The 14,493-nt window shown below is 41.0% G+C and overlaps 1 protein-coding gene across 10 annotated transcripts in view; it reads left to right on the forward strand.

Annotated features, from left to right (window-relative positions):
- The window catches only part of svilb (supervillin b), a 64,339-nt gene that overhangs the window by 19,751 nt on the left and 30,095 nt on the right, over window positions 1-14,493 (forward strand). For 7 of the 10 annotated variants that reach the window (XM_047367148.1, XM_047367141.1, XM_047367139.1 and 4 more), the window contains exons 7-14: window positions 7,390-8,694; window positions 9,462-9,635; window positions 9,735-9,772; window positions 10,157-10,221; window positions 10,544-10,680; window positions 10,806-10,901; window positions 12,409-12,694; window positions 13,115-13,171. In XM_047367148.1, coding sequence (XP_047223104.1) covers window positions 7,390-8,694; window positions 9,462-9,635; window positions 9,735-9,772; window positions 10,157-10,221; window positions 10,544-10,680; window positions 10,806-10,901; window positions 12,409-12,694; window positions 13,115-13,171 — 2,158 coding nt within the window. The remainder of the gene's footprint in view (window positions 1-7,389; window positions 8,695-9,461; window positions 9,636-9,734; window positions 9,773-10,156; window positions 10,222-10,543; window positions 10,681-10,805; window positions 10,902-12,408; window positions 12,695-13,114; window positions 13,172-14,493) is intronic. The other 3 variants (XM_047367140.1, XM_047367146.1, XM_047367147.1) reach the window with 1 other exon arrangement.

The following is a 14,493-nucleotide window of genomic DNA, read 5'->3' on the forward strand; positions in this document are numbered from 1 at the left end:
AATTTAGATACTTGCACCAGGTTGTAAAGCTTAGAAAATACCATCGATATTTTCCCTTATGATGACATTAGAAAATAAACTCTACATCTGCTTAAAGGTACATGGGATTGTGTCCCATTGCTCAAGTTCTTTTATGTCAAACTCAACTAGCCTTATTACTGTGTAATTGAGGATACATCCAGGGCTTTATAGTTTGCTCAAAGCTTTCCCATGTGTAGTAATGGAGTTGATGAGGCAGCTACATTGCTGTACAAAATCTGTCCATTTCTGCAATTCATCCTGCTAAACTTGGACAGAATGTTTTTATTACAGGTCCTTCTCAAAATATTAGCATATTGTGATAAAGTTCATTATTTTCCATAATGTCATGATGAAAATTTAACATTCATATATTTTAGATTCATTGCACACTAACTGAAATATTTCAGGTCTTTTATTGTCTTAATACAGATGATTTTGGCATACAGCTCATGAAAACCCAAAATTCCTATCTCATAAAATTAGCATATTTCATCCGACCAATAAAAGAAAAGTGTTTTTAATACAAAAAACGTCAACCTTCAAATAATCAAGTACAGTTATGCACTCAATACTTGGTCGGGAATCCTTTTGCAGAAATAACTGCTTCAATGCAGCGTGGCATGGAGGCAATCAGCCTGTGGCACTGCTGAGGTCTTATGGAGGCCCAGGATGCTTCGATAGCGGCCTTTAGCTCATCCAGAGTGTTGGGTCTTGAGTCTCTCAACGTTCTCTTCACAATATCCCACAGATTCTCTATGGGGTTCAGGTCAGGAGAGTTGGCAGGCCAATTGAGCACAGTGATACCATGGTCAGTAAACCATTTACCAGTGGTTTTGGCACTGTGAGCAGGTGCCAGGTCATGCTGAAAAATGAAATCTTCATCTCCATAAAGCTTTTCAGCAGATGGAAGCATGAAGTGCTCCAAAATCTCCTGATAGCTAGCTGCATTGACCCTGCCCTTGATAAAACACAGTGGACCAACACCAGCAGCTGACACGGCACCCAGACCATCACTGACTCTGGGTACTTGACACTGGACTTCTGGCATTTTGGCATTTCCTTCTCCCCAGTCTTCCTCCAGACTCTGGCACCTTGATTTCCGAATGACATGCAGAATTTGCTTTCATCCGAAAAAAGTACTTTGGACCACTGAGCAACAGTCCAGTGCTGCTTCTCTGTAGCCCAGGTCAGGCACTTCTGCCGCTGTTTCTGGTTCAAAAGTGGCTTGACCTGGGGAATGCGGCACCTGTAGCCCATTTCCTGCACACGCCTGTGCACCGTGGCTCTGAATGTTTCTACTCCAGACTCAGTCCACTGCTTCCGCAGGTCCCCCAAGGTCTGGAATCGGCCCTTCTCCACAATCTTCCTCAGGGTCCGGTCACCTCTTCTCGTTGTGCAGTGTTTTCTGCCACACTTTTTCCTTCCCACAGACTTCCCACTGAGGTGCCTTGATACAGCACTCTGGGAACAGCCTATTCATTCAGAAATTTCTTTCTGTGTCTTACCCTCTTGCTTGAGGGTGTCAATAGTGGCCTTCTGGACAGCAGTCAGGTCGGCAGTCTTACCCATGATTGGGGTTTTGAGTGATGAACCAGGCTGGGAGTTTTAAAGGCCTCAGGAATCTTTTGCAGGTGTTTAGAGTTAACTCGTTGATTCAGATGATTAGGTTCATAGCTCGTTTAGAGACCCTTTTAATGATATGCTAATTTTGTGAGATAGGAATTTTGGGTTTTCATGAGCTGTATGCCAAAATCATCCGTATTAAGACAATAAAAGACCTGAAATATTTCAGTTAGTGTGCAATGAATCTAAAATATATGAATGTTAAATTTTCATCATGACATTGTGGAAAATAATGAACTTTATCAAAATATGCTAATATTTTGAGAAGGACCTGTATATTATCCAGTTTGAGAGGTTACACTTGATTACCAGATTTTTTTTTTATAAATGTGTGATCTGTGAAAGATTGTCTACGAGCGGTTTAGTTGCTGTTTAGTTGTTTTTCAAACATTTCAAACCACATTAAACTTTAAAGATGTCAACAATTTTCTTTAGAGCTCTGCTGCTTAGAATTTTATCACCCTCTTGTTTTTTAAAGAAGGTTTTACTCTTCAAATATAGGCTTATTTGTGCTCGTCACTGAGTGTTGCTGGTTCATTTCAGTTTCTTCAGCTAATCAATTCAGGATACATTATTCACACTGGGAAATTACATTTTCCTTGACATATTTACATTTCCCTCGACATAATCACAATTTCACATGCAGACGTCCAAGGTAGACGGAAAAATAAGCTTTAAAAAAAAAATACACCAAATTGCAAAAAGTACTTCCAATGGATTAAAACATCACAGTCTTAATCCATAGGGTTCAATATGATGTTGGTCTACCCTTTGCTGCTATAACAACTTCAGTTCTACTGGGAAGGGTGTCCTCAAGGTTTAGAAGCACATTCATGGGAGTTTTTGACCATTCTTCCTCTAATGTTTGCTCTTCAAGTTTAACCTCTTAAACTGGATAATATACTAAGCAAAGAGTTCCTTTCACTGGAACTAAGGGGGCAAGCCCAGCTCCTGAAAAACGAGCCCCCAGCATAATCCGCCCTCCACCAAACTTTGCAATTGGCACAATACAGTCATACAAGTACCGTTCTCCTGGCGACTGCAAAGCCAGGCTCGTCCATCAGATTACCAGATGGAGAAGTGTGGTTCATCAATCCAGAGAACGTGCCCTAGAGTCCAGTGGTGGCGTGCTTTACACCACTTCATCCGATGCTTTGCATTGCACTTGGTGATGTATGGCTTGGATTCAGCTGCCCGGTCATGGAGACCCATTGAGCTAATTTGAAGGCCACATAAAGTTTGGAGGTCTGTAGTGACTGGCTTTTCAGAAAGTCGGCAACCTCTGCACACAATGTATGTCAGCTTTCACTGCCCCCACTCTGGTAGTTTACGTGGCCTACCACTTTGTGGCTGAATTGCTGTGACTTTCAGTCGCTTTCACTTTCTAATAAAACCACTAACAGTGGATGGTGGAATATTTAGGAGCGAGGAAATTTCACAGCTGGACTTGTTGCACAGGTGGCATCCTATCACAGTACCACACTGGAATTCACTGAGCTCCTGAGAGCCCCTGATTTCAATTATTTGGATGGATGAGCGAATACTTTTGGCAACTAATCAGCGATCCAGGTGAGCAATTTCCTGATGAGGTTTCACAATGTCCCAACATCACTCTGTAGCATGGTTGTCCTGTCAAAGAACAACTGTTTTCTCAACACTGACTCTGACAGTGATTCTCAGACAATCCTCAGCTGCCCTTCAAGGTACTGTCCTCCTGCATTGATATCAGTGTGAAGACCCACAAATCAACAGTCCACTGGGCACATGATTTTTTTAAACTGGCAAAACTGACAGAAGTGTCATTCTTACATCTCCTCATATAACTCCCTTTCACAAAACACTTCAACCTAAGATTTTCTGAACTTTGATTCACCAGAGTAGTTATGGCCCTCTAGACTTAAAATAATGAACATTCTGTGCAGCTCTAAGGTGCAAGGGCAGATTGTTCCATAGATTAGGTGTCAGAAAGCAGAAAGCAAAAGCACCTTTGCTTTTGAACCATGACCCAGGAAACTCTTCCAACAGTTTATTTGTGGACCTCAGTCTGAAGTATAATTTTGCAGAATATATCGCTAGACTTCAGCTAAGAGTTTCTTCAATAGTGATGTACTTAAAAAAAGAGCAAAACCCTGAAGGCCTAACACACCACAAATGTTTACCCTTTAGAATATGAAATATCCACAACACAATTTAGTACACATACAGGTCCTTCTCAAAATATTAGCATATTGTGATAAAGTTCATTATTTTCCATAATGTCATGATGAAAATTTAACATTCATATATTTTAGATTCATTGCACACTAACTGAAATATTTCAGGTCTTTTATTGTCTTAATACAGATGATTTTGGCATACAGCTCATGAAAACCCAAAATTCCTATCTCACAAAATTAGCATATTTCATCCGACCAATAAAAGAAAAGTGTTTTTAATACAAAAAACGTCAACCTTCAAATAATCATGTACAGTTATGCACTCAATACTTGGTCGGGAATCCTTTGGCAGAAATGACTGCTTCAATGCGGCGTGGCATGGAGGCAATCAGCCTGTGGCACTGCTGAGGTCTTATGGAGGCCCAGGATGCTTCGATAGCGGCCTTTAGCTCATCCAGAGTGTTGGGTCTTGAGTCTCTCAATGTTCTCTTCACAATATCCCACAGATTCTCTATGGGGTTCAGGTCAGGAGAGTTGGCAGGCCAATTGAGCACAGTGATACCATGGTCAGTAAACCATTTACCAGTGGTTTTGTCACTGTGAGCAGGTGCCAGGTCGTGCTGAAAAATGAAATCTTCATCTCCATAAAGCTTTTCAGCAGATGGAAGCATGAAGTGCTCCAAAATCTCCTGATAGCTAGCTGCATTGACCCTGCCCTTGATAAAACACAGTGGACCAACACCAGCAGCTGACACGGCACCCCAGACCATCACTGACTGTGGGTACTTGACACTGGACTTCTGGCATTTTGGCATTTCCTTCTCCCCAGTCTTCCTCCAGACTCTGGCACCTTGATTTCCGAATGACATGCAGAATTTGCTTTCATCCGAAAAAAGTACTTTGGACCACTGAGCAACAGTCCAGTGCTGCTTCTCTGTAGCCCAGGTCAGGCGCTTCTGCCGCTGTTTCTGGTTCAAAAGTGGCTTGACCTGGGGAATGCGGCACCTGTAGCCCATTTCCTGCACACGCCTGTGCACGGTGGCTCTGGATGTTTCTACTCCAGACTCAGTCCACTGCTTCCGCAGGTCCCCCAAGGTCTGGAATCGGCCCTTCTCCACAATCTTCCTCAGGGTCCGGTCACCTCTTCTCATTGTGCAGCGTTTTCTGCCACACTTTTTCCTTCCCACAGACTTCCCACTGAGGTGCCTTGATACAGCACTCTGGGAACAGCCTATTCGTTCAGAAATTTCTTTCTGTGTCTTACCCTCTTGCTTGAGGGTGTCAATAGTGGCCTTCTGGACAGCAGTCAGGTCGGCAGTCTCATGATTGGGGTTTTGAGTGATGAACCGGGCTGGGAGTTTTAAAGGCCTCAGGAATCTTTTGCAGGTGTTTAGAGTTAACTCGTTGATTCAGATGATTAGGTTCATAGCTCGTTTAGAGACCCTTTTAATGATATGCTAATTTTGTGAGATAGGAATTTTGGGTTTTCATGAGCTGTATGCCAAAATCATCCGTATTAAGACAATAAAAGACCTGAAATATTTCAGTTAGTGTGCAATGAATCTAAAATATATGAATGTTAAATTTTCATCATTACATTATGGAAAATAATGAACTTTATCACAATATGCTAATATTTTGAGAAGGACCTGTATATGGACCCTGCTGAGTTTCACTCTGCAGCTGCTTTAGTTTTGCGAGGCTGGACATATTTTTAAAAGCTTATATGTCTTAACTGGCGAATTTTGAACAGTTGGATCAGATTTAGCTAGGAGCCTGCTTTGTGATGAAATGACAGGGCTGTTTTGTGAAAAAGGTTGTAGAAACTCTAAACGTTCTCATTATTGTAAGTTGTTTTCCCACTTGTGATACTTTCAAAACCCTAAGAATGAATGTTAGGCATTTTAGAAAATGTTCCTGGTGGACAAGTACATAGCAATTTTAAAAGGTGTAGTGGCCCCCATATTTACTGTATGGTGTTTAATACATTTTCCTTTTTGCACTAATGAAGTTTTATCTCTAACTTAGTTTCCATGATTGCATGATTTGTCATAAACAGTGGGTATTTGTTTTGTTTTGTTTAGTTTTGTTAAACCATACATGGGATGTTTTTGCGTTTATCTACCTAACAGGTTTATATTGAATGTAGTGTAATTTTATGTGGTTTTATGTAGTTTTTAGCTCATATATTTTAATGTTGATGAGCCTTTGTTTGCTGCTTAACAGGTTCATGATGCTAGCCTTCAACTGGCCACAATGTAAGAAGCAGTTCAAGCTCTCATTTTCCTTCAGTTGATCAGCTGATCAAACCAAAGTGGTCAAGTCAAAGGAAACCACTTATAGCTGTTCTTAATTTCTTTAAGATGAGCCCAAGTAGCTTCAGGACTGAAGTTGCTGAAATGTGTTACAAGCCAATATACAGAACTAGTAGAGAAAAAAAACAAGAAGTGCAAAAATGTTTTACATTGTGAAAGAGCATTAATTTATGAAGTGAAGAATGACTTCCTTGTATGTTGACTGGTTTGGTAGAGTTTCTCTGTGACTCTGATCAGTGCTTTGTCACTCTTCAAATAGCTTTAAAAGTCTACCGTGAGCCACACGTTTGGTCTCATCTATTGATTATGTACTCAAGAAACACAAGCAGTGTTTAAGCACTTCATGCAAGTTTAGAATAAAGCCGATTCTAATCACTTATGTCCTGCTTAGAGGTCCACAATGAGATTAGAGTAACCTTTGACTACAAGGGGTCATTGGGTTAGAGATGAAAATAGCTGGACTTACTATTTGGCACGCAGACAACAGGGAGGGAGAGTTGGATTCAGACTTAGCTCTCATGGCATGCTGTTACTTGATCTTGCTTCACTAGAAGGATTTAGGATCTGATGTAGGTCCCATGATAGTCTTATGTTCGAGATTTCTCCTCTGTAAATTTCATTAAGGGTACCAGGATTTGCCGAGATTTCAAACAGGGGTGCACAAAACTGAAACGCCTACAGTAACAGATTTGCTCATTGTTTCTCATACTATATACATTGTTTTGATGTTGATCTCCTCTCAAAAGATTAAGCTTGTTAATATGCAGCCATGATAGTCAATACAGTCTCTACGAAAAAAAACTAAGTACGCCATATGATTAGTTAAAAGTAAAACTGCACTTAGTGGAAGTAATATGCATTAGTCATTTTGTGCAGGACTTTATCAGTCTCTCACATCATTGTGGAGGAATTTAGGACTTCGGCTGTGCAATTGCAACACTTCTTCACTTCTTCTCATGTATTGTCGTTGCACTGTAGATTAATCGCATTTTTGGATCATTGTCCTGTTGCATCACCCATCTCAGGCTAAGCTATAGTTGATGGATAGATAGCCTCACACTTAACTCTAGAAAACTTTAGTAAAGAGAAGAGTTCATGATCAAGTGAATGACTTAAAGTGCACAAGTAGATAGGCTATTAAACAAACCAAAATCATCAACCCTCTACTACCATGTTTCCTAGTCTTTTTTGGTGTTATGTTGTAGGATCAGACAGGAATGTCATTCTTTTATTGAACTGAAAACTTAATGTTTGGTATGCATTCCTTTTCCAAGAATCCGAGTAAGGGAACGATTGTCCAGGGAAGAAACACCCCGGAAACCCCCAGACCAAAGTCCAGACAGGCACCTCCAAAACAGACATCATAGTCATGGGAGCACAGCTAAGTATACAGAACAGCGTTCAGAGTACACCCATCAAAGGACTGTTCCACAACCTCAGCCCAGTCCAGGCCACCATCCTGCCCCTTTCACATCTGAGTACCAACACTTGGGCCCTGCTGTAGACTCTCAGCCTATTGTGGCCATGAATGCTCCTGTGTCAACTGGGACACCTTCAGAAGTCCTGGAACTACAACCACGAAGAAGGGTGAGTGCCGACCAAATCCATGCTGCTCATAGGGAGTCAAGAATGGAAGCAAGACAGGTCCTAAAAGAAGAAGTGCAGACAGAGGGCCTGCTAAAGAGCAGGAAGGCAGTGTTACCCTCTGAAATTCGCAGGAGGGAAAGAAGCGTGGATGATAATAACAGGGCCCAGCCTGAAGACATGGACTGGCAAATCTTCAGCCCAGAGCGGAGGAGGAGAAGTCATGAAGAGGAAGATTGGGATCATGAGTGGCCAAGAGAGAGGGGTAGGGAAAGAAAAGCTCAGAAAATCAGGGAAAGGGTAGGAGAACATCCTTCCACTCATGACAGCCAAGAGGAGAAAATTTGTAGATCTATGCAGCCTGCCTACTCCTCTGTATGCCAGCAGCATAGGCAGGATCAGTCCATGGAGCCCATGCACCACCAAGAGCACCAATTAGAGCAGCATGAGCCCCCAGAGCAAAAGCAGTATGAAGTCAGAAAGGTTGAACATACAACTCAAATTCAGCAAGATCTTCAAAAAGAACATCAGCACAGTCACTTGAGAAAACCCCAGGATAACCCGAGACAGTCTCTAGGCCAGTATGAGTTCCAAACAAAAGAGCCCCCAAGTAAACAGGAACTCTTTCAAATACAACATCAAGATCCCCAAACTAAAAAAGCGATGGTGCCTCAGAAGGCGCTGTCACAGCACCAGAGTTTTGACTCAGCTGTCTACCTCCAGAGGGGGTCCTCTCTGCCTCAGGCCAAACACAGAAGTATGGAAATAAGTGGAGGGCCCAAACCCAAGATACGAACCCGCTCCATGTCAGATATAGGTGTAAGCCAACACTCCACCGTGTATCAAACTGAGAGAGCAGGGGTCGGGAGAGAGGCCTTCAGAATTGTCCCTCCACCTGGTTTGGCTAACGGCGAAGTGGGCACCCTGGACACGAGGGTGTCAGTAGCACAGCTGCGACACTCTTACCTGGAGAATGCCAACCGGAAGCCAGAGCTGTAGGTTTACTGGCATGAACTCTTCTGAATTTTTTAAACAACAGTTTATTAGTGCTTTAGTCAATAATAGCAAAGCTGCATGGAACATGTCTGCTGTGTAAGGTTTCACCGCTCTATGCATGTTCCATCTATCTGTTAAATTTAAATACTTGCGTATTTGCCCATCACAGGGCAACACAGAGACAAATGACAGAAACAACCATTCACGCACTCACAGTGGCAATTTTTGAAGGAAATCAGAGTACCTGGAGAGAAACTGCTCATAGGAGAGAACATACAAACTCTGCATGGAATGGACCCAGCTAAGATTTGAACCTTCTTGCAATGAGGCAACAGTGCTAACCACTACCCCACTTGGCCCCCACCCCCATGCACATTACCAAGTAATAATGGCTATCACTAGGTGTTTCGTTGTGCTCATCCACCTGTTTTCTATACCTGCCTAATTGTGTGCCAAATCCTGGGGTAAAATGTAGTCTATCTCCAGCAATCTTTGGGCAGGAGCCAGGGTGTTACCAACACAGAGATCTACCCTAACATGCATGTTTTGAAGAAAACAGGAGATCCCAGTGGAAACCCAGGCATGCACAAAAAAGCATAACTACGACATCCCCATGCCTCCCTGGTTGTGCTTATCGTTTGCTTTATCATCTACATGTGAGACCTTGTTTTTCCTGATTTATGTAAAATGAACAAGAACATTTCCTTAATCTAGTTTGACTTTCTTTCTGTGCCTTTGTCAAATGTTCCAAACCCATCCACCAAAGAGAGACAACTAAAGCAGATCTCGCAGCTAAGGATGTAGAGCCAGCTAGCAGCAGCAGCGACGGGGACAAGGGTCCTCGAAGGCCTCGCCGTTACATTACTCCAGGAGACAGTCGCACGTCGGAGAGGTTCAGGACACAGCCCATCACTTCTGCAGAACGTTTAGAATCCGACAGGTTGTGATCATCTATAGTACCAATCAGACCGTGATGATGTGGTTCCCCGTCTAAGAACGATTGTCAGTGATGCTAATGTTTGAATTTTTTTTCCCCCAGATCATGTCTAAGTCCATCGCAGCTACAAGATGCTGAAGGTACCTACAACCTTTTATTATTACAACAAAATTCTTTAAAGCTTTGACATCTTAGTAAAGTTTTGTATAAGTATTATGTTTGGATTTATTAGTCAGGGATATATAGTAAACAAATTTATGTTTAAGGAAATCTTACATTTGGAATTTCTGCTATCTAATTCGGTTTATACATGAAGGTGCAGCAGGGCCACATTTCAAAGGAGTATTTGATGCCTACAGTAGCAATAAATAGAGATCAGTGCAGTGAATGGCAAAATAGCATTTTCAACTAGTGCTAGCTTCTTCTGTGTTTTCTTTAAAAGAAAAGAAATAGGAAGGGAAGAATGAACTTGCTGCAATTTGCAAAAGAAATATTTTGGAACTTATTGTTGTCCTTATTTTCAGGAGATGAAGAAAAAGTGGATGAGAGAGCCAAGATGAGTGTGGCTGCAAAAAGGTCCCTCTTCAGGGTATACTTTTTATTTTAGAACATTTTTCAATTCAAAATGTATTTATATTGCAGATTTACAGTAAAACAACCTCAGCTGAACAAAGGTCTTTACAATAGTTACAGCATCATAATCTATGCCTCATGCAGAAGATATCAAATATGATTTACTTATAAGTACACACTAAAGTCACATTTTGTCTTTCTGATACCTTATGTCACATCAGTCATTGAACACCATATAATGCTTCTTAACTGAAAAGGGTGTTTTCGGTTTTTGTAGTACTTTCTGTAGGGCCTGTGTTATGGCCAGAAGTGATTTTTTTCCTGACATTTTGTTTCAGGAGTTAGAAAAAACATCAGAGGGAGCTGTTCCCAAACCCCGCTCACGAAACGTTGCCGTAGAACGACGCCTGAGAAGAGTTAAGGACCGTTCACACACACAACCTGTCACCAACAAAGAGGTGGTCAATGCATCCAGGTAAATCGTGCTGTCGTTGTTCACATATTACAATTTGAAGACACCGTCATATCTAGCTTTGTTTCTCCTTCATTGTGATTTCTTGACTCTTTTGAAACAAATATAGCCTTGTCTTGAATTTTTAGTGATACTGCCCCGTCATCACAACCAGAGGGGGCCCCTGCAAGCCAAAATCAAGTCTGCAGCCCTACGATAGCCAGCACAAATGCAACTAGCATAAGGTGAGCTGGGCCTCCTTGCTGTGCGTTCATTCCTTCCGACACATTTAAAAAATGTGTTTACATATGGTGCTTGTGCCCAGGGGAACATCTGGTTTTATTTTACCCGATACGATCTTTCTTGCAGGAAACCACTTAATATTTAATCATTTTTGACTACCCACTCAAAAAGACTTGCAAACATCATGATACAACTACTTTTACATAGGCTTTAACGTTTTAAAACTGTGGAACAAAAAATGTATTTCCTCTTGTATTTTAATCAAGCATAACTGTGACTGCTTCATGTTCATTAAACATGAGGAACCTGCAGGATATAGTTAAAAAATCTATTTACTTTATGCTACAAATGTGACCTGCACAAAATGTATGTGTTTATGTTGAAATCACAAAGCTTTGGAATTGCTCAAATGTTTTGCCCCCATGTTTTATTCATTCTATCTGCATATGAAGCAAAGTTAGTTGTAAAATGTCTTAATCATACGGTTGGGTTTTGAATTTACAAAAGTGACATAATGTCTTATTGAAAACTGGCCAGAATGCATCAGTGCAGAGAGACTCTTTTATTAGTTTCTTCTGGCATTTATTCAAAATGATCCTAACGCAACTTCAGTAAGATGATCACTATAATAGCATTTACAAATTTTCCTCAAAATGAGCCATCTTTGTGGAAATTGTTTGTATAAAAGCTCCAGAAAAAGTCAGATAAATGGACTCAATTTAGGCTAACATTTATGAAATTCTGTCCAGCACACCTAATTGACTCTCTAAGATAGCTGAGTTTTAGCCCTGTGTTTATCATGTAAAGGAAAAATTAGCTTGTTGTCTGCAGCAAGCTGTGTGTCTTCATCTCCCTCGTCTGGCTGTATGAAGGATGTGCTTCTCAGATGCATGTTGCCTATGGGGTATAGACTGTCACTGTTTATTCAGTAGACCCTTGCCATGTACAGTGTCCATGGAGATTTATTTGCAGGTCATAAATGTCAGTAAAGAGGCATGTTACAGCTCTGACTAAAAGGTCAGAGGTTGGGCTTTTTAAAGCCCTTCATGTGCCCTGGGTTTGTGTGTCTTGTGGTTTGTTTACCGAGTTTTACTCAGCACTGCAGAGAGATTACTGTTACACTTGCAGGTGCATTATTTGATAATCTGGTATACGTGTACTGATCTACTTATGCCTCTGTTGCAGTGTCTTATAATCTGAAACAGTTTGAGCAGTCAGGTTTGGCATACTTGTTTATTGCTTTGATATTTAGGAAGGAATCCTATCAGAAATGTAACAATCTATGTTGTTTCATTATGTAAAATGTTAATGGACACATTTTTAGGTTTCTTATTTTTGTATTATGCTTTAGATTTGTCTGGTGGCTTGAATATTAAACTGATTAAAGTTTCATTCTGTTTGGTATGGCGAAAACATGCAACTATTTTCCTGAGAGAAATAAACTTGTGCTTCTATAACATTTTTGCATCCATATTGTAGCTACTTAAAATACTACTGTCCCATCCACAGCATTCAGGCCTCTTCCCAGCCAGGCTCGACAACCCAGGAGCAGGAGACAGAAATGCAGGATCCCCAGAAACACACTGCCGGTGCTGGAGGAGATAAAGATGGCCAGGACCCTTTGTCTGAGGAGCCAGACTTTTCCACACTCAGTCTATGTGAGAAAATGGCCCTTTTTAATCGCCTCGCCCATCCCTCGGCCAAAACAGCAGAGGACTCCCGAGGGGACACCCGCCAGCGAAGAGCCAACGCTCGCTTTCAGACCCAACCCATCACCCAAGAAGAGGTGAAGCAGGTACAGTGGTTTCACTACATATGAAACTTTTTTTGTAAAATTTTATAACATTTTAAGAAAAATACTTTTATGCCAGATCAGGATGTTTTCCATCACGTGAGGATGCAATCATTAATGGAAAGAGAAAAGAACATTCATAATTTATTGTTTTATGGTTAATTTAGAAAATGGTTTTCAACTGTATAAGATATAGAAATGTACTTGCACTTTATTGCAATCAATCACTTCAGTTCACCAGTACAACTCTTCTGACTAATGCACAATCCTTACTTGTTAGGAGTGAAGGGAGAACCTTAGAAAAAAGGTGTGTGATCTAAATAAAAAGGTGTAAAGAGACAGGATGTCAGGCTTTTTTTTAAACAGTTTATCTTCATCATGTTGTCAACTGTGAGTCATGATCAATAACTGGTGTCCACACAGGAAACTGTAACCTCTGCTGTGTGTAACAGGGACTTAGACGCCTCTCAGGGAGAACACGTAAGACCCCCTGCTGTCAATGTCTGTTTCTGGCTTTGTATTGATCTGATTGGTCCTGCTCATGAGCGATGTTCGTGTTTTGTATGCCAGTGGCTTTTATGTCAACAGCTCGAGCGCGGTAAATATTAAGTATTACATGGAGCATGTAATGAACTGTCTAGGGTGCTGTGTCTGTTTTGTTGTCTCTGATTGCAGCTGCTTCCAAGACATACTTGTTGTGCATCAAACAAGATATTTAAATGTGAGAAAAAAAATCAAGAAATAAGTTAGATTTGTCTGAGTTTATTTATTCCGTTTTTTATTTATAAAAAGGACCCGATCAACATGTTTTGTACCCGATCCGAGTCAATTAGGAATTGTCATCTGCCGATACTGAGTTCCCGTTGGTGCAATACTTTCTCAGCCATATATAGGCAGAAAAATAACACACTGCATTACGTTAGCATTACACGGTCAACTACTCTCTGGGTATTCCGGCTAGCTCCCACAGTAGAAAAAGACTGTTAATCGGTCTCTCTAAATTGCCCTTGGGTATGAATGTGTGTGCATGATTGTATGTCCTGTGGTCTCTGTGTTGTCCTAAAATGGATTGGCGACCTGACCGCAGTGTACCCCGCCTCTCACCCAATAAACCCTGGAGAAAGGCACAAGCACCCCCGCGACCCTGAAAGGATAAGTGGGTATAGACAATAGATGGATGGATGGATGGCCTTTACTATCTGTTTCTTAAGACAAAAGATTGGAACAGACGTACATGAAACCTCGTTTTTACATACACTCTATAAAAGAATTCTCACTGTCTGACATTAAATCAGATTCAATGCTTCATGTTTTTGATCAGTTAGGACTACCAAAATTATTTGTATCGGTTAAAATGATTATTTTTTAAATTATTTCCTTAAAAGTCAGATGTTTACGTACAATTAGGTATGTTGCCTTTTAAGAATTTAGGGAACGGCCAGATGATGACGTTATGGTTTTGTACGCTTCTGATAGGTTAATTCATGAATTTAAATGGAGTCACGATTGTGGAATATTGTACAGCAACACCTCAAACACATTGCTTCCTTGTGTGACATGAGGAAGCATGCAAGGCCTAGAATACCAGTATTATGTTGTGGAAGTGTTTTTTGTTTTTTGTTTTTTTGCTGCAGGAGGGACTGGTGCACTTCAAAAATTAGATGGCATCCTGAGAAAAGAGCAATTTGTGGAAATACCGAACATCTCAAGACATAACCAGAAAGATAAATCATGGGCACACATGGGTCTTCCAAACAGACAATGACCCTGAGCTTACCCCAAATTTGTTACAAAGTAACTTA

This window comes from Girardinichthys multiradiatus, chromosome 6 (assembly GCF_021462225.1).
Source record: "Girardinichthys multiradiatus isolate DD_20200921_A chromosome 6, DD_fGirMul_XY1, whole genome shotgun sequence".
Taxonomy (NCBI): domain Eukaryota; kingdom Metazoa; phylum Chordata; class Actinopteri; order Cyprinodontiformes; family Goodeidae; genus Girardinichthys; species Girardinichthys multiradiatus.